Source organism: Anguilla rostrata, chromosome 16, assembly GCF_018555375.3.
Source record: "Anguilla rostrata isolate EN2019 chromosome 16, ASM1855537v3, whole genome shotgun sequence".
NCBI classification, from domain to species: Eukaryota; Metazoa; Chordata; class Actinopteri; order Anguilliformes; family Anguillidae; genus Anguilla; species Anguilla rostrata.
Window position 1 is genome coordinate 23604117 of NC_057948.1, and position 20495 is coordinate 23624611.

At 40.5% G+C, this 20495-nt stretch overlaps 2 protein-coding genes and 1 long non-coding RNA gene across 7 annotated transcripts; 2 read left to right on the top strand and 1 right to left on the bottom strand.

The window, feature by feature from the left end:
• The first annotated feature begins 3780 nt into the window (after positions 1 to 3780).
• LOC135242271 (nicotinamide riboside kinase 2-like) lies at positions 3781 to 6554 on the top strand. 2 transcript variants are annotated; one of them, XM_064313282.1, is made up of 8 exons: positions 3781 to 4056; positions 4510 to 4600; positions 4993 to 5041; positions 5189 to 5375; positions 5476 to 5547; positions 5775 to 5881; positions 5978 to 6072; positions 6295 to 6554. In XM_064313282.1, the coding sequence occupies exons 1-7, from the start codon at positions 4031 to 4033 to the stop codon at positions 6064 to 6066; spliced, it is 621 nt and encodes a 206-aa protein (XP_064169352.1). In that variant the 5' UTR covers positions 3781 to 4030; the 3' UTR covers positions 6067 to 6072; positions 6295 to 6554. The 2 variants fall into 2 exon arrangements, with proteins under 2 accessions (XP_064169352.1, XP_064169353.1); XM_064313283.1 differs by lacking the exons at positions 3781 to 4056; positions 4993 to 5041 and having other exon boundaries at positions 4504 to 4600.
• On the bottom strand, positions 6430 to 20079 carry sqor (sulfide quinone oxidoreductase). Of its 4 annotated transcripts, none has more exons than XM_064313272.1 (10): positions 19923 to 20079; positions 17248 to 17482; positions 16702 to 16872; positions 15831 to 15884; positions 14970 to 15164; positions 13462 to 13698; positions 11398 to 11581; positions 9929 to 9996; positions 9644 to 9822; positions 6430 to 9170 (listed from the first exon to the last, which is right to left on the bottom strand). In XM_064313272.1, exons 1-10 carry the CDS (start codon positions 19961 to 19963, stop codon positions 9113 to 9115), a joined length of 1422 nt encoding a protein of 473 aa, XP_064169342.1. In that variant the 5' UTR covers positions 19964 to 20079; the 3' UTR covers positions 6430 to 9112. The 4 variants fall into 4 exon arrangements, with proteins under 4 accessions (XP_064169342.1, XP_064169343.1, XP_064169344.1 ...); XM_064313273.1 differs by having other exon boundaries at positions 13462 to 13671; positions 19923 to 20078; XM_064313274.1 differs by lacking the exon at positions 19923 to 20079 and adding an exon at positions 18082 to 18323.
• Positions 11879 to 15130, top strand: LOC135242277 (uncharacterized). Its single transcript, XR_010326295.1, has 2 exons — positions 11879 to 12347; positions 13294 to 15130. It is a non-coding gene; the product is annotated as an uncharacterized LOC135242277 (long non-coding RNA).
• Positions 20080 to 20495: the final 416 nt, after the last annotated feature.

Here is a 20495-nt window from a genome sequence, read left to right on the forward strand (position 1 = left end):
AATGATGATGATGATTATTATTATTATTTTATTATTATTATTATTTGTATTTCTCTCAGAATTCCATGCTAAAATGCTAATATTGCCTTTGACACGGTTCCTTCTGAAAAATCAGTAGAAGATGAATTGTGGAGCTGTCCTGTAGGCTAGTAACAAGGTTTTGAACTTGATGTGAATGGAAGTGGGTAGCCAGTGAAGCGAGATGAGGAGAGGTGTGAAGTGAGCATGTTGGGAAGGTGACAAAAGTCATGCAGCTGGATTCTGGGCTCCCATGCATTATGATCTACAGTTGAAATAAATATTGTATTTAATATTTGTAACAGCTGCATGATGATTAATGGTTATTCAGATTACTTCCTTGGTAGTGACAGCTGATTTATTTAGTACCTGTTTCTAACTGCTACTTGTAAAAGTAGGTCATCTTGTTAAAACCCCCTTTTAACCAAATATAAGAGCAAAGATAATACTCCATGCTGCAAACGTGAATACTAGCAAAAATGCAGAGGGACAGCAAATACTTCACTATGAATAATTGCATTTTCAGCCGCTAGATGGCAGTGGGTATACAATCTGAAGCTTCCTGCAATGCTGATGGGAACATTGATATTGTCAAATGTAATATCAACATAAAACAGAAATGAAGAACTAATTAGCATTTGCGCTAAACAAGTAATCATTACACTGTGTTCTATGTATTAGCTCATACCTACATAATTGAGGAGTGTAATGTATCTTACTGTTGGAAATTTTATAATCATCTTGAACATGTATTTCTTTGTGCAGTATTTTTCTTCACAAATTGATAATGTTCATGAAAAAAATGTTTTTTTTACTTGTATACTTTATTTCAAATTAATGATGGTCGCAGAATGTCATTACCACTTGTGGTCAATAATACATTTTTACAGATGAAAGAAACAATAACAGAAGAGAGAGCACAGATAAGTATTAAGAGTACTAAACTTCTTTAAGTATTGTCAGGGGCAAAGCTAGCCTGTCATACATAGGATCAGACTGATTTATATTTTTCATATTTTTCAAGATACATTTCAATGTCAACTGTGATAAAATATATTTTAAAAACTATATATATATATATATATATATATATATATATATATATATATTCCTTTTTAAAGCAAACCATACACAAAGTGTTTATGTCTCGGTACTCATGGGGACCCCCATGAATGCTCATGTCGATGCACCACATCCATGGCACCCCCACTAATTCCGCTTCTGAGTACGGTGCGTCTATCATGATGCCTTCAATTAAAACAAAATCATGCACTTCAGATGTTGTTATACAACCCCAACTGGCACTGATCCTCTTGACTGATGGTTGTAGACATGGTTTCGAGAGCCTTACATTGCTTCGGCGGCATACATTGTGCCTTCTCTTACTTTCGAAAATCTCAGATTTACTCATTTGTCCATAACACTTTACTCTGCATCTCATATGTCCAGTTTTGGAGTACTAGTACAAATTTGAAAGGAACACCTGTGGATTTCTTCAGATCTGAAGAAAGACTGGAGCTTTTTTCCCCTGGTCACATACTGATAGATTTGATATTATATGTAGTCGTGGGGGCTTTTCTTTAATTTTATGTTAAATATATGTTTTCTGCATTATTGGCTGACACTGAAAACATTTATCTGAAAAATTAATAAACAAAAGGGTGGTCTCTGACTTTTGCGAAGTAGTATGTGCATATCTAAAAACCCTGAAAAGTGCCAAACTCTCAGTGCTGTATAGCCGTAACTTGGCAGGATGGCATACCTGCCACCCCAATTTAAAAATGACAAAACAAGATTAACATTCACAAAATAATGTATGATTTCTTAAAAGGTCCAGGTAAAAATGTGCATATAGTTTACTGAGTAAAATACTTAACAGTTATTGATAGAAAAGACAGTTGCTGCCTTTTAGTCTAACTCAGACACTGTATAAATTATTTATTTCTCCTTTTGGTATACTTTAACAGTTACAACATTAAGCATCGAAAAGCAAAACTTAATGTCAGGTATGCCAAAGTGGGACAATTAGATTTCTCAAGGTAACAAAGATATTGTTTAAAACCAGGAGACTGCGTAACTCATGTTAGAAGTTATCAGCTGGGCTCTGGGACCAATTTGTAAGCAGTTAACAAGCTCATGTGAGGAACCTGCAGTATGTAATATGTGTCTGGCATACAGTACTTTTTCTGTCTTCAGAATACCTTACGCTCTAATGCTAAAATGTCCAGGAGCCAACATGTCATTAGAGACGGCTGATTCAGTTTACATGATCTTGAACATGTGCTGGTGGAATGATACATTTGTGATTGAGTCTTCCGGAACATACTACCGTCAACTCACAGCACCAGTTTCTGAAATAAAACTGGTTCTGGAAAAGTAAATATTTCCCTCTTTTATTTGTGTGGAACTGTCCTGTCTTTGTAACGTTACACATTATACTGATTGAATTTTTTGTTAAAATGTTGATTTAAAAAAACAAAGAAACATGCCCATCCAATGCTTTGTTGAGGAAGACGTTATTTAATTTTTAGATACCACAATTTTTTCGACCATTTTCTGACTAGCGACATGTACATTCTATTGCCAATTAATAAACTGTGATTTTCAGTTTATTCATATTGATGTTTTTGAAAATATGTTTTTGAGTATAGTTCAAATGAAATTCCATTTGCACTTCTCTACTGTTAGAAAGCACACATTTCACAGAAATAAAAGAGGACGTGCTAGTACCGTGAATTTCTGCTTGAATGTGCCATGTGGAGCACAAAATGAATTTGCTACCTACACCCAGTGAAGAAAATAATTTATATGGAGCTGTAAAGGAGGTATGCAGTTATGACTACGGGTGCTATCAGTTTCCATGGACTGCTCCATAGAGTGCTCTTAATCCTTTGAAACTTCTGTCTGGTTGTAAAAATGCAATTTGTATAATGTTTGATGTCAGTTCTGACATTGTTTTTTAAATTTGATTTTCCCCCAACACATGTAAAGACACAATCGCACCCTTGTGATCTTCCTAATGCATTTGAGACGGACCAATTCACTTGTTAGTGCCAAGTTTGCCAAGGTACTAATTTCACTAGCCACATTTGCACCCTTACTTGTTATTATTGCTAGATGTTTTTATTTGGGGGGGGCAAAATGCAATATCAAATTTGCTATATTGATATATTTGGTAAGACCTTTAAGGCTCATAGCCTGCAGTGCTATGAATGTTTGGTACCAAGACCATGTTAGATCTTATTAGACTTTTTGTTTCATTTCATAACTGAGGTGACTGCTCTGACATTTTTGTGGGTGAAGGGGCTGTAAGACATTTAGTTCATTTAGGAAGACACTGTCAAGATCAGCTAGCTCTACTGTCTGCGTATGTACTGTACTTCCTCACAATGTGCTGTTATATAACATCCTCCCTTTAAAAAAAAAGGGTCTTATTGTTACGTAAAAAGTTGAGAGGACACCAACCCAAACACACGTCAAAATCGAGAACGATGACAAAAAAATGTTTACCAATGTATTGGTCAATTTTATTCAATAATACGGAGTTTCAGAGATAAAAGTTTTGGAAAGTTTTTTATTACTTATTTTGAGGTGTGACCGGGGAGTGACGTCTGGTTGACGTTTTTTCTAAGTGTCCACTTGGCTGTCGAGGGTGTGAGGCATGTGGGAGGAGCAAGACGAGGAAAAGGAGGATTTTTTTTTTTCAGTTTTCCGATTGGATATAAGAATTGTAACCGCATGGTTGTGCAATGTATATAGCCAATCAGATCACAGGACAGTGTATGTGGGGAACTGTGACCGACTCTACGGGTCTCTCTTGGTGGAAGACAGCGGTAGAGTGACATCGTCCAAACTTTCACACAATCCACGCCATGGAGGAATCGAGTAGTTGACATTTACTGAAACCTTCTCTTTTAAGCGTTCTTCCGTCTGATCATTGCGCTCCTAAAGTGAGCTGTCCGTTTAGGGTTTGTTGACGTATTCTAGAGTTTGTTTGCGGTCTCTGTGAAAGATGAAGTACATCATTGGCATCGGCGGGTGAGTCTGGGAAGTTCATTGTAATCTACTGTATTGCATCAGTTGTGCGTGCAGGCCGCTGTCTGCACGTGGAGATTGGGTTTGATAAAGACTGCTCGCTGTCTTTTTTTGTGCAAGGCCAAATTTATTATCATAAAAAATTTTTTTTTACTGGTCCTAGAGAAAGCTTTCAGAAATCTTTGTTACCAGTTTATTTAATTGCCATTGTTTGCGCTGCACAATTATTAGATAACGTTAGCTCGCTAGGGTAGTTGGCTTATTACTAGCTAACTGCGGGGGTGGCTATGCGTAGTGCGGACGCTTCCGAGCAAGTTGGTTACCTAGTTTGCCTAAGTTACTTTTGTATGAACGATGAAACCTAATAATGTTAACTTAATTGCCATCTGACTATTGTTAAGTACTCATCTTATTTAAACTGCTAGCATTTTAACTTAATCTTACGTTTCTCTGTAGAGTAACAAACGGGGGGAAAACCACCCTCACCAACCGGCTGATCAAGAATTTACCCAACTGTTGTGTTGTTCATCAGGATGACTTTTTCAAGGTGAGTAAAGTTTCACAGCTAACGTCGATCCACGCTTAACTAGAACGTCAACAGCGCAAAGAGAAATCGTAGTTATAGTTAGCTAGACAATGGCACTCAGTCAGTGACCTTGGTGTGGGAAACAGTATGGTCATTGTAGCTATAATGGGAAGTTTTACTTTAACATGTCGCTTTAAAACATAGCTGGACACGCTGTCTAACAGCGTCAGACACATGTAGCTAATGACTAGCTACTATGTCCAGATCAGATGTATTTGTGTACTGTGTAACAAGCGTACACTAGTGGCTAATTCTTCCAAGTAAACTGGTGGAAGGGCACGTCTCCGTGTTTTAGCTAAAACTTCCTTATAGCACATGCCTTGTAGACCGTGTCTCATACACGTATGTTTCAGCCCCAAGATCAGATTGAAGTTGATGAAGATGGCTTTAAGCAGTACGATGGTAAGCATGGGTATTTTTAAAGGGGCGTCTGTGTTTGTCGGCGTCGTTTTAACGCCGTGCGTTCTGCATGCTTCACTAAGACACCCGATTGAACGCCGAATATGTCCGATTCTAACTCCTCTCTTCTCGTTCGTTTGCACCTTCTAGTGATCACGGCTTTGGACATGGAATCCATGATGAGTACCATCTACGGTTGGCTGGAGAACCCAGTGAAGTTCGAGCGGTCGCACGGCGTCAACAACACTTTGGATACGGAGATAGTCCCAGGGTCCGAGCATAAGGATGAGGGTGTTCACATTCTTATTGTCGAGGGCTTCCTGCTTTATACCTACGGGTGAGTGGACGGCATTCTCCCCCTAAGGGCACCCGGGTGATATGCAGAATTTCATTTTTTTTCATTGAATGTTCATAACTTGTTTTCCCTTTTCCTTCAGACCATTGATCGAAGTATTGAACCAGCGTTACTTCATTTCCATTCCATACGAAGAATGCAAAAAGAGGAGGTTGTAAGTATGGATGTTGCCAGTGTGGGGTAGTTGTTTTGTGTGTGTGGGGGGGTGTAAACAAACTAGCCATACTTTCATACTGTATTGATAACTCATTTAAACAAGGCCATGTCTGCAAATGTGAATTATGTTTGTAGTTTTTCTTTGCTCTCCAAGCTGTATTGACTTTGTAAGTGACTAAATATTATAAAAAATAAGATATTTTAAATGCAAAATGTTTCTTGCAGCTCAAGGAACTACACTGTGCCAGACCCGCCAGGTTTGTTTGACGGGCATGTCTGGCCCATGTACGTGAAACATAAGGAAATCATGGAGGGAAGTGGTGTTGACGTAGGTAAGTCAAGAGAGTGCATGCATGTGTCTGTATGAAATTGTGCGCACAATCATTTTATCTCTAAAACCAATTCTATGAAATCTTGCTTCCTTGCAGTGCAACTAGATGGAACAAAGACTAAGAAGCAACTGTACAATGAGGTCTACGGAGATGTGCAGAACCACATCCAGCAATTGCTTCAGTAAATAGAGGTAATTGCCGCTAATGTGTATCCTACATACTTTCCAGTTTGTGTCCTTATGGTGTTCCCATGCTTTCACATGCAAGGCGGTGTGCCTTTAATCGCATTCAACACCCCCAGAATACTGTTTCTGAAACTCTGTTTTATTGGATAGGGCCGAGTCCCAGACAGTTAGCTGTGCTGAGCCAAACGCAAAGGAATATTTTGGTCATACATTTTGTTTGTATTTCAGGTCATGTGCGCTGAAAAGACTGAAGAACTTGTGTTCTGTATCCAAGACAAGCACCACCTTGCCGTAGCGAAGTTTTGAAGTGGCAGCTTCTTTTTCATACAAAAGATCAACTATTGTAAATTGTGTCCATTGGCATTTTGCTGGCTTTTAATCTTTTATATGGATTTATATTTATTGGCAATTTCTTGCTTTGTTAAACGCCAACGCAGTTCTTGTGGTTGCATCTAGCGGCACATGTCAATAAAATGACTCTCCAGTGATCTTTTTAGATTTCAATTCTTTATGGTACATGTCAGTTTAATGTTTTTAATTGTTAATAATTCTAATACAAGTCTCCACTGTTCAAAAGCCTTCAATTTTAATCACTTAAGCACACATTCCTAGCATCATAGCATTCCTATATTTTTGTCTGGTAGCTGGGTTAGCTTCTTGTCTTCACTTTGTTGGATATGGTTTTGCCTTGGTTTTCTTTTATTGTGCGTTCAGGGTGTGTAAATAAACTCCCACCTAGCGACTGCTCGCAGTTGGGACAGGAAACAGGAAAAGGGAAAAAAAAAAAAAAATAGGAAAAGCCAGCTCAGCCTGCCCCCAACACTGACTTTCCTTTCACAGTTCATATCTCGATTCGGCAGAATTTCAGAGCAGACCTGGGTCAAATACACATTTGTATTTGAAAATATAGTGAAATACATATTTAAAGTATTTTCAAATACATGTGAAATACTGAAATTATTTTAATGGAAAACCAAATACTTTCCCAAATAGTATTAAAAAAATACATTCCTTTAAATACTTTCCTGAGAAACCCAAATACCTTTTCAAATAGTACTTAGAGCCTTACATTAAAATACAATATTAAAATATTTTGTATATATTTCTGTGAGACAACCGAAATGAAAACAATATAGGCTTCATACTGAAGGGGGTATCCCAGAGTTCTTTGAGTGGCCTTTGATGTGAGGTCAGTGGCCTTTTCCTGTATTTCCTCTTTTTCTGTTGTCAAACAGCCATATGTACGTTCCATATTTTACATTGTTTAAGGTTAGACACTGATAAAATAAAATTTTTCTGTGCATATTCACTACCAATTAACAATGTAAATCGGTAAAATTGGACTGGGTCTGTCAGCCACTTGACGCGTTCTCATCAAAATACCGTCCTCTAATTAGACAAAATGCTCAACTTTCAGAGCTGATAGGTTCTCACGTCCAGTGCTTTTCAGTTTTTCAACACCTTGGTGAAATTGCGCATGTTGCACCACTGGCCTTATGTTGTGAAAGTATTTTAAAATTTCATTAAATCAAACACTTTTTATTAGAAAATTCTGTATTTTAAATGTTTTTTTAAGACATATTTGAAAGTAATTGCAAATACATGCAAATGCTCCTTAAATGTATTTTTAAATACATTTTGTAGTTTATATACTCAGTATTTGTAATGGCTGAATTTCAAATAATTTCTAAATAAGTATTCAAAAGTAATTAAGTACTTAAGTTATGTATGTGACCTAGGTCTGTTTCAGAGGTAGCTTCAGCCTTGGGGCTAGATGGAAGCTTTGGAGTTTATCGGTCTCCCAGGCAACGGTTGGCACAGTGAGATAACGGGCACGCGTTGTGTGTGCTCGCATGTAATCACAAGACCTCCAGCTCGTGACTTTGGAACAGTCTGCAGATGTACATTAGTAGTTCCAACTAAAGATGAAGATAACTGCAGAGTTTTTGGACTCTATGTACTTTGTTACCTAACCTATGTTTAGCTACAGTGGTTCACCTCATTCTGTGTATAAGCCAGGGCTATACAATAGATCTTTGTCTCTGAGGAGTAATACAGTTGTATTTGAAACACTCAAAGTACACAACATACAACAACGTGGAGGGGAAGGAATAAAAAGTATATTTTTCAAATCAAAAATAAATGTAGTAGCAAGACTGCCTGTAATCATTGGTTAAAACTACACAACATGCATGGCGCAGAATATTTTTCTGTTCATGTTAACGGTACCAAACGTAGTGCTCCAATCAATATTAACAAAAATTGCATGAAAACGATCGTAAACTAAAAGCACTTTCTCCCTCCTGCAGCACCATATCGCCCGCAGCGCCTTTCTCCAGCCCCACCATGAACATTCGCTCATTTTTTAAATGCTGGTTGGCTTACAGCACATGTAGCTAATAAGCAATTTCCATGGATTTAATAGCACTCAACAGTGTAGCCCCCACCTCGGCATGGCAGTTGAGCATCACGGTGTTCGTTACAGTGAACCACCGCTTGAGATAGAATGCACTGGCCTTCTTACATTTAGACATTTTTGGTCTCATTTCTCTGTAAGTAATTGGTTATGTGCTTTTAGTCAACAACTTTGCTATAGTCTATAAAAATAGCTTTTTTTGTGAAATTTTCACAATCCCTTTTCATTTTATTAGCATGGACTGATAATCAAATTAAGAAGGATAAATCTTAACCCTGACTTTTAAAGGCCACGCAATCATCCCACAGAACTTTATGGTTAAGGGGGAAATTGTGGCAGATGTGTACGTTTTTTGGGGTGGACTGGGTACTTGACCTTTGCTGGAGAGTGAACTATTTTGAAGGCAGAGAATGATTATGCAACTCCAGGACTCATCTTGAAACAAGCAGCCTATATGAGTCACTGGAGAAAAAAGGGAAAAGGAAAAGTGACCACCAAGGCAGCAAATTTTAGGAACAAGCACACTGGGCCAGGGATGGATATGCTTTGGGGAGGTGGAAGTGTACATGGTGTTCGGGAGAGGACTACACAGGAGCCGAAGGAGGGAGAGGTTCCTCCTGCAGCTGAGTGCTACTTCATTCCCAGGTGCATGATCTTCCTGTACGGCCCCGGTCCTCCCCACAATCCCCTGTTGAGAGACAGAGAAAACATTGCACTTGCTTTTCTCAACTTCCTTCTCAGAGGGCGTGTGAGTCATTTGTGAGCTCATGACGACAGTCCAAAGCGGCCATTCATAAATGAAGGACTACAGTCTTGGGAGAACAGACTCAACACACCAGGTGAGAGACACTGGGACAGCATTCTGATTTCTAAATGATGCAAATGAAAAAGAAACTTAATTTATGGCTCTGAAATGTACTGATCTGTCATAAAATTAAAAAAAACAGATTTAAAGATTGCAACTGTCTCATACTGTAACCAAATCTATTGCATGACCATTTCACTAGCTCCGGCCATCTGAATTTCACCGGGTTGTCTACGCTCTGGTGACGGCTCTCCAATCTGAGTAGCACCTGTGCGCTACATTCCTACATCAAAAGCAGGATTTGCATTGGTGTCCATATGTGTGAGAAAAGCTGTGTTATGTCACGCTGTGCTTACCTTAGCAGGCCGTGCCAGTACAGGTGTGGCATCAGGTCAGCTTTCATGTGGTACATGATCCTGCTCTCTTTGCTCTGGTCGACAGGGAAGGTCTCCAGTGGCTCTCCATTGTAATCAAACTCTGCCAGGATCACGGTCTTGTAGCTGGTAACCAATGGGCAGGAGGTGTAGCCATCGTACTGCCAAAAGACAGAACAGGCGGTCATGTCCTATTCAGTTCTTCACTGTATTGCCACTTAAGACTTTATACGATTTAAATGTGGATGCACAGTGAACCCAACTCACCTTTCTATCCGGCTTTTCTTTTTTCATCACCTTTGAGATGGTTCTGTCCAGTATTGCTGACTGTGCAGCTATTTGGGGGGGGGGGAGGGATGGGGTTACAAAACAAGTTTACAAAAGCATTAGTTTGTGCCTCTGCCAACAAACCGGTTGCTTCCAGAACAAGTAGAAATATTATCAGGTCACAAAACAGCAGTGACATGCAATTAAAATAAAAGGTCTACATGATCGACCAAACGGGTTGAACTGAAAATGAGCAAATAATTAGTTTGTCATGTTGTGATCATTCTGGGGTTCAGACAGGACATTCATTTCACCCAGACTGGCCCCAAAATTACGCTTTGAAACATACAGTACGTGTTGGCCTACAATACTACTATCTGTAGCTGAACCATTTCCAGACTGTCAGTTAAAAACTATTTTTAAGCTTTACAGCCATTCAGCACTGAGTCCAGTCAAATGTAGCTTTAGCATATCTTGGTCTTGGTAATCCTGTGTTACAACTAAGGCCCCACAGTAAATGAACTGAATTTGTGGGATATTTGTAAGTGCTTTGTTTAACACGTCTCCTTTTTCATGTAGAATAGCGCAACAGGCTGAAATTGCTGAAGGGGCTTTGGTGGGCGCTGTTTGGCTTGTTGCAATTCAATCTACGTCAAGAATTCCTGGAGCCATTTTTAGCACACAGATAACATGAGGCATTGCAAATGACTTGCATAAAATAAATAAATAAATAGACCACTATTAGTCTTTCCTACCAAAGCAATCTTTCCCATGGAGCACAGAAATATACCTCTATCTTAAGGGTTTAGCTCTGTCTATATGGAAATCGACCCTAAAACTTTGAGTGAATTTGAATCGATCTGAAAATAATGTAAAGGGGAACTGAGTGTTTGAATACAACATGTTCTGCATGATGCAATGCCAAGTCTCCACCTGGGATTGGAATTTCTAATAATAATCATTTGTATGGGGGTGGGATCGCCAAAACACTAAAAATGTCTTACAATTGTGTTAGCTTACTCTGCAGAAAAACGATACCTGCCTCACCCCTCTCTCCTAAAGCTATGTTATCAGAACCCTACACCTATTTACAATAAAAATATTTGTAGTCCTCCCATTGCAACCAATGTATGCCATTTGTTCAGTTTGTTCTAAGCTTTCTTGTTTTGAACTGTAACTTGTAAATGCTGTAGTTCAGCATGTGCAAACTCTGTAGTTCAGAGACTGAGATCTCTGAAAAATTCCATTCTTCTGGCCCAATGTGTTTTAAGTATGGCTCATACTGTCACACTGAGTAACACATGAATTCTCAAGATAAGCAGTTATGTAACTTCAGGCACTCCCCCCGTCTCCGAAAAAAAAAAAAAAAAAGAACAGTCTAGTTTTTCAGTGGCTGGCTGCCTGCCCAGCTTGGGCCTCCCCTGCAAGAAGCCTGCAGTGAGGACCAGCCCCCCTCGGCCCTAGCTCACCCACTGCAGCAGCTGTCTTGGACGTCGGCAGATTGGTGCAGTCCCCGATACCGAAAACGTTAGGGTACGTCTTGTGCTGCAGCGTGTTCTTGTCGATGTCCACCCACCCGTCCGCATCAGACACCAGACTCCCCTTCAGAACCTCGGGGGGGCCCATGGGCGGGGTGACGTGAAGCATTTCATACTAATAAAAAACATTTTTAGATAAAAATAATTGGTAAAACTGTACATGTACATCTGATAACGCCTCACAGAATTGGCAAGACTTGACAAAAAAGTATGTAGCAGGGTGAGGTAGGGCAGTGGCTTATGTAACTGAACTAACCAACATAACCTGAAAACCCCTGTGATGGGTTGCCTGAAACATGCAAAAGATGTGGAAAGAAGCTGTGCAACCTGTTGGTGGTGAAACAAGCGTAACTCTTCACTTATGAAAGTATGGCACTAGGCATTACACAATGCACGAATGGGTAGAGTTCCAGACGAACTACATGCCTTTGACCACGACCATGACTTTTGACCCTACTCGGACTAATGAGAATATGGGGATTAGCACGAAGTGGGCAACGCCATTGCCAAAGCACAGCAGTGGAGAAGCGAGACTCATGAGCGGGCTCAGGCTACCTAGCACAGGCGGGGGAGGGGATGTGTGGCTGACGAGAAGAGTAGGCCCTGTTGTCTTAAAGTACAGACAGGTTTTACGGTCGGCGGTTTGCAGCTGTTGTCCTCCAGAAACATATTTAGGGTGATGTGGAAAGCAGACTGCAGAGAATACCTACTGACTGGGTTTGAGGATCCCATGAGATCCAAACTACACAGTACATGATATATCATCTAAGACGTTCCCTCTTTCTGACATGTGGTTCCCAGCAGGAGAGGCCACTGGAGAGATCAGGGAGACTGTTGAAAGAAAACACCTCCAGTGGTGAAGGCTGGTCTGAAGACAAAGGGTATGTTTACGAAAAGCAAAACCGTTGGATTTACTTTCAGAGATGCTATTTCTTTCCTTCATCCCATTATGTAATGTAACATCAGGGAAGTGAGGCACGCACTGGCTGGGCAGAATCCTCAATTAGTCTGACCTCAGTTCTGCTCCCAGGGCCTCTTCCTGAGTCATGTTTATTCCTGCTTCTGGCATGCTTCTAACCCTGGCATACGCTTTAAAAAAAATACATTTTATCAGCCGTATTTTATCCATTTAATTATAGGACTACGACAAACGAGGGTAATGAGGTAAGCCAGGAAGCATTACCATAGCACTCGTGGTATACTGAAGACCCCACCTACTGAAGTTTACCTTTGTAACCGTTTAGCATTATGTAAGAGGATGCACCATAACTGTAATTACAGTGTCTGGAGGGGGAAAAAACAGAGTACAACAAACCTCAGGGCTTGGTAATGCTCTGTTTATCCAAAGGGAAAGTTTTAAATGACCAATTTCAGATTATGTAAGGAACTTCTGTTGTTCTCTCTCATACACACTCTCTGTCTCTCACTCGCATCAATCCAAAAGGCCTTCCCCAGTTCTTGAGTCTCATAAAGCCTTATTGTACACCTGTTGAGTCATCAATTGGCCAGACATTTTGTTGTGGGAAATAAATATTTAGCAGCCTTTTACTGAACAAGTACTTTCTGTGTACATGATATGTTCATAAGCCTGGTTCCTCCTGTGAGTAACCTTATTTGCAGTCTTCCACTGCAAAGATGCTAAATAATGCTCCTGTTCCCAAGTTATTTTGATTAGATGATTCAGTGAAGGAAATGTAAGAACAGAAATAGAACATCATGTCTGAGATGTGACTGACATGGTGTAGCTATGTGGTAATGTGGTCAAAACATTTTTTTTATGAAGAGAAGTCAAAATGATCCTGTTTGTCCTCTACCCCTTCCTCACAGCAGCAAGTCATTGCGTACTTGGACAGGAAGACCAGTCACCGCTCCTCCAAAACAACTGCGGAGTCTGTGGTTTGTTTTTCCTGTTCTGCCAAATTCTAAATGGAGAAAGGGACGGGGGTGAGTTCAGACGACCGTCGCGGGCAAGATGGCAGACGCCGCCATACTGACCTCATACGCCACCGTTTCCCCCGGGCTGTCGAGCTTCTCAAACACCGCCTCCCGCTTTTCGGGACGGACTTCGATCAGGTTGTGCCTGAGGTTGACGTTCAGGTCCCTGCTCTTCACCAGCTTCCACAGTGCGTCAGCGTACTTCTTAACCCCAAATATCACTGGCAGGGAAGTGTTGTATAGGATGTTGGCTCTGGGCCTCTTTCCTGTCTTGTAGAGGAGAACAAAAGTGAGGTGCTTTTGAGGTAGAAAAACTAGTTTAGCTGACCTTTCCCCACACAGACTCTACAATCTCACCCCACTTCCTGCCTTACAATTTCAATTCGGCTTTAACACTTCACTTTCATCATATCAAAACGAAACCAGAGAGGAGACAGTGTTTTTCTAAAATATACCAGAACATAGAGAGGCAGAGGGAAGTACGGTGGTGCAGTCAGGAGCGCTGTCGTCTCACAGCAAGAATGTAAAAGTTGAAAGCCGAGGGCCTTTCTGTGTGGAGTTTGCATGTTCTCCTGATGTCTGCGTGGGTTTCCACCCACAGTCCAAAGACATGCAGGTTAGGTTAACTGGGCAGTCTGCATTATCTGTGGGGTATGAATAGGTGAGAGAATGGTGTCTGGGTGGATTGGTGACCTGTCCAGGGTGTATTCTTGCCTCACCCAAGGTCTGCTGGGACAGGCTCCAGCCCCCCAACAACCCTGACCAGGAGTAAGCAGTTTATAAAATGGTAGAGCGTATAATGACAGAAACAGACCAGTTAAGTCAAATTATTTGGTCTATTGCCTGCAGCATAGTGTGAACGTGTCACTGTTTCATATTTACACTACATGGCCAAAAGTATGTGGACACCTGACATCCAACATTGCATCCAAAATTACTGGCTTTAATATGGAGTTGGTCCACCTTCTGCTGCTATAATAACCTCCACTCTTATGGGAAGGCTTTATACTAGATGTTGGATCATTGCTGTTGGGATTTGCTTCCATTCAGCCAGAAGAACATTAGTGAGGTTGGGCAATTATTGGGTGATTAGGCCTTGCACGCGTTGGCTGCTCCCAAAGGTATCGGATGCGGTTGAGGTCCGGGCTCTGCAGGCCAGTCAGGTTCTTCCACACCGTTTGACAAAACCATTTCTACATGGACCTTGCAGTGTGCTCAGGGGCATTGTGCTGAAATAGAAAAAGGGCCTTCCCCAAGCTGTTGGGGAAGCACAGAATCGTCTAGAATGTGGTTGTATGCTGTAGTATTAAAATTTCCTTTCACTGGAACTAAGGGGCCTAGCCCAAACCATGGAAAACAGCCCCAGACCAAGGGGTGTCCAGATACTTTTGGTCATATCGTGTAGGTCTGGAAAGATCCGAGTGTTCTTCCTCTGCCTGTTATTGACAACTCTCATCTGTAGTGTTGGGGGTGAACTGTACTTTGATTCATAGTAACAAGGCATTTGTAAGGCAGAAAGTTGGGGCATTGCACGTGTGTTATTGCGCATCTTGAATGTGATTCCCAACCTTTCGAAAGTAGGCATCAGAGAGGTACATGATCTTTTGAGGTGCACCTGCACACTTCACAGGGGTGTTGGGGAAGGTGAAAATGGCATTTCCCTCCTTGAAGTCCTGCAGGGCTTTCCAAGTCTTCTCCACTGTCTCTACAGAGTAGTTTGAACCTATTTTGGGGTGTTCAAAAGCCTCTGGGAACCCTTTGATCTGTAAGATTACAGTAAAACAAATATAAATAGTATCAATCCAATACTCACTGAAATATTTGTTTAATTTTTAGAAAACAATATACTGGCTATGATTGAAATGATAAAAAAAATTTTCAGAACACTTCAAGTTGCCAAGATCACGAACACTCATGATCTCATAGTAAATTCAACTAACTAATGTACCTAACTCCAAACAAAAATTGGCATTAGTATTCAAAAGTCCTTTGCCTTTTGATTTTCTCAACTATTATTTCTCTTTAACCATTTTAAAATTTTAATTATGCTTTGAATTAAAACATCCATGCAAAATTAAAATCAAACTCCCCAAATAATAAATCCACACAATGAATTTCAAACAGGGAAATTGTTTTCACCTATTTTTAGTGTATTGCTGCCCCCTAGTGTCAAATTCCAGACTGCTACATGTAAACTAAATTTCCCACAATAGTTTTTTAACAAACCATTTAAACAAATTAGCAACATAATTATAATTAAGCAGTCCTCTTAAATGACGTTGTAAGCCATAAAAAAGGAGGACACAGCAAGAAGCGGTAGGAAGATGAGCTCTGAAAACATACATGCACTCATGTACATGTAAACACACATGCACACAGACACAGACACACATACACACACACAAACACCAAAACTTTTTTTACGTCACCTTTTCATAGTGAAGTTGTAGACCCAGGGCCACAATCAGAAATTGGTAAGAGATCTGCAGAGAAAACACCATGTGAAAAACAACACAAGTGCGTCTACACCAGTCACAGAAGCCAGCCAAGATTCAGAGGAAGGCATTTAATGTGGACCTCCACTAACAGTCTTGAAGGCACCTGGTTGACCAGCAGGGGTCGCTGGTAAGTGATGAGACACCATAATCTTGGGCGACTGAAACCTTCCCATCCCAGGGAAGCTTGTGCCAGTTATGTGTTGCCCTGTGGGGCTTCTGCCACTGTGCAGTTTCGAAGCCAGACCGTGAAGCCCATCCGTGTACTAGAACAGTGCCTAAACAAGGTGAGTCACCCTGCAGTCATACTTTTACACCATCTCTGTCTCCCATTTGGATCTCTGGTCGCAACATTGCAACATCCTCCATAAATTTCTGAGCTTGCCGGTTATAAAGCAGGCATGTCCTTCAAAAGACCAACAGCCGGCCAGATGCTTCTCTTCCATACTGCAATCCCCATCCACTGAGCTGTTCCTGTTACTGTACCAGAGCATGGTGCAGCTGATGAAAATGCTGAAAGCAGACTGCAGGTATCGAGTTGACTAGAGGGGGCACTACTAAGGTAGGGGGACACCCTGCAAACTCTAAACCTTATTCTTTATGGGTATTTAAAAAAAATGTATTATTAATTTATCGGCTCTCCTGGAAGGTATGCAAGTGAGCTTGTCAGGACTGCCTTCTCAGCGTCCTGAGTTTTTTGATAACATAACCGATGTGGGTTTTATCAAGCCCATTTTAATTTCAAGATTCTCATCTGTCAGAGAAAAACTATCTTTATGAGCTTTGACCTCCGACCACCCCGTACCTCCTGCCCATCAGCCGTGCGAACAGTGTTCTTGTCTGGATTGACCTCCTGGACACTGGATTTGATCCATTTCACCCCAGATGGTACGACACTGGCAGTGGGTCGCCTGGAAGACTTGACTGTCTTTGCACCAGCACCAACCAAAGTCCAAATAGGCTGGTAATAGTGGCTCTAAAAAGGCATAAGACATAGCACAGCAAATCAAAACTTTACGTACGTCTCATTTGGGCATGTTATAACTTAACAGCTGCTGGTGGGAATGTAGTGAAGCACACAATGAAAGTTATAATCTGAACAGGCAATCTGTTTTAAATGGAAGTATTCCTCCGATCAGGGGGGCATTGCACAAGTGTGACACCTGTTGATTACTCCACCTTAACCTCGTTTTCTCACATGCTTGGTAAAGTACCATTCACGCTTCCTCGACAAGAACGTGTTTTACGTGTTATTCTGTCCTACTCTTATTTTTGTCAAAGGCTCAACGGCACCGGAACGCAGGTGCAGCCCAAAATACAGCACTTTAAAAGGATTTAGCATGAGGCTTGCCTCGCTGGGCTCCACGACAGCCACGTTCTCTGCGCCAACCTTCCTCTTCATGCGCGCGCTCATCGTGATGCCCCCGCTTCCACCCCCGAGGACTAGGACCTTGTAGTGTCCACCGGAGGAACCAGAGTAGTTCCTCACGTGCAGCTGTGCGACAGCAAACGCCCCGCGACCATGTCCCCAGGCGCGCAGGACCGAAACAGCCATGGTTGTGTGCAGTAAGTCCCAACAATTTCCCCTAGAAGTAAAAAAAACAACAACAACAACCCAATTGAGTCACTGTATTCTATACTGCAGCATACACGCTGGGACTTTAAAGAAACGAGATTTTAATAATCGCGTAGTCTTCAGTATGCGAAGAGTCAAGTTCAATGAATGCAACCTGGAACATTCTTTAGTGCTCATCACAAATTATTACAAATTACTAAACTGTGTGATAAACACTACAGGCTACTCGGCTAAGCTAGCTACATTTTACTGTTAGGCTACTTGTGTTTTAATTAGCTCGTTAGCTAAAATGCAAAATCACAAACAGTAGAATACCAGGTTAGTACATTATACTCACAACAACACATGCATTAGGTGATTCATGCACTAATTAAGATTAATTTAGTTCTCAAAACCGTACTGTAATTGCATATTAACCTTCACTCGCGTAGCCTACAAGACAATCAACCGTAGAACATGTTTATAGGGCTACAAGCTATTCTAGACGTGCTGGACAGTGTTTCGTTAACTGCGCTACCCCAAGCTTTGTAGTTCTAACAATTGGTGTCATACAAGCAGGAGCACGCAAGGTAAATGTCAAAAGAACGGAACTAAGCCAAGACCACTCACCCCAAAATACCCGGTCGGTCATGTACAGTTATGCTACGCTTCCCGGTGTGACTCGAGCACTCTGTGTTGGGTCATTGCGCAATAAAGATTATGGCAGAATCTCATTTTAACCGCTTAGTTCATGTCAGTAGAGTTTTTCGATTTTTCATTCACAGACAGTTTTCTGGTCGTTTAAACAACTTATATTTCCTGGAAAACAAAAATATTGTGAAATTATTTTATTTTATTTTTAAACATACGTTAGCCTACTGTTTGAACATATCGCCCAAATCTTTCATTTCCTCAACCGGTCGGCCTACTATTCTTAAAGGTGTATGTCATGTTATTTGGAAACCCACAGGGAATAAATCGAAAGATCGATGTTTAAATGTTTTTTTTTAACCCTTATTCAAAATAAGACATGATTATTGCAACAATTATGCATTTTATTTTTTTAACGCGTGTTCTTTTTCCTTTGCTTTCATATTTCCCTTTTTTGCATTCTCAAGCTGCATGTCGGAAGGCTTCCAGAAAAGGCAATGTTCACCTGAGCTGAACCCTAACACTCCCATGAAAAGCCCTCGTGCTCCCGTCATTTTACAAATAGGAACCTATTAAACTATGATCCAATCCAATTTAGTATAAAAAATAAACGTCTTCTCTCTTGTTTCTGCGATACAATTTTCGCGTGGGGTATTTAGCCACCTTTCGTTTATTAAAGGAAACGCCTTTAGTAGATATGAATTTCCGCATGGCTATCACAGTTCTGCACATTGTTTATGCTAGGCTATTAATTGTTTGTTAATTTGTGTAGGCCTAATTGTAAGGTGGGAAATACCCTTATAGAATATAAAGATAATTTTCAAATAATTATTTTGAATTGACTTAATCTATGGCATCAGCCCTGGTAAATAAACGCTTTTGATTTGTCATATTTCCTGGGTCATAGACCCTTTTATTGTCACTGCCATCGACTGGGCTTCAAAAAAGTGTTGCATTTTAAACGGATAGTTCACTTTCTGAGTTTCAGTTTATGTGTTCGATTGGCCCAAACAGTTTTGTGAGTAGTGAATGATATTTACAGAAAAGTGTGACGACCTGTCGGCTTTAGGTTACAATGGCTAGGGAATAAGAATTCGGGGGTTCGCGGTCTAAAACAAGAGGAAACGAAAGCAGCTTGTATAGCGATGCATATTCTTTAAGTAGCCTAGGCTATTTTCTAGTTAGACCTATGTATAATTCCTGTAGCCTATTTGCCTGCAGGTCGTCAGAATCGTCTATGAATGTCTGAAATATATTCAATCGCACACAAAAACGCTATTGGCCAATGGAAAACAATTACCTGCACGGAAAGGGAAATAATGTTTGGGAAAACCCCGAAAGTGAAACGTCTCTTTAAAAACATTACGTTCAGATAGAGTGACTAGCGCAATGATTACGCTAGGTGGCAGTAGACTCAACGTAAAACAAAATGGGGGAAAGCGCGTGGGAAGCCTGCACATTAAAAAATGTTAAGTGCCCTACGAGCTTTTTAAACGATACCCTAAGAATTTTTTGGATTTTGTGGAAGATTTTTTTAGTTTAAGTTAAGTTAAATTGCAATCGTGCGACAAGCTTTGTGAGAATGCACTTGAATGTTTCGCCGATACTGTAAGTCGCACATGACGTCTGCTGAATATAGTAGGTGTATGCTAGTATGTAGCCTATTGTAACAGATTGATAAATCCTGGTTTTATGTAGGTTATTTATTTATTTATTTATTGAGAGAAGTGAAACATGTTATATAGAGGTGAACTCTCAGTTCAATCAAAACATTTTCTACGTAATTTCCAATGAATGCTCAGTGTCCTTGGATTTCTTACCAGGAAGTTCCAGTTCGGTTACTGAAGGTAATTAAATTCATGCAGAGCAGGTTCACAGGAATCAGCAAACTCCTTCCTGAGACGAATTAAATAAGCCCGGCAAGCATACCTTGGAAAGTGAAATATGGAACGAGCGTTTGTTGGGTGTTTGCTTAAACCACACCCAATCCAGGCATACAGGCGTTGGTAAATTCTGCCAGTCATTGTTTATTTATTTTTATTTTTTTCTGAAAATGTCTGATCTGGCTATTTACAAATTATTGTTGCAGGGCCTATATTTAATTTAATGGAGGGTGAGGTCTTCAGATAAAAACCGAGATGTATGCTGGAGCAAAGGGCACTTCATAAACAATTCACTATAGGGCAAGCCTTGGTTCTGTCTCTTGGCAACGGAACTACCTGGAGCTTTTAGTTTTTCCAGCGAAGTGACAGAAGGAACTATCAGTTCATAGCTCATTTAATTTCCACAATTTTACCCATGTTATTAACCCTGATATTTACCCACCTGACTTATTATAGAGAAAGCATTGTATCACCAGCTTTATTTATTATTATTGTTATTTTTTTAGTGTG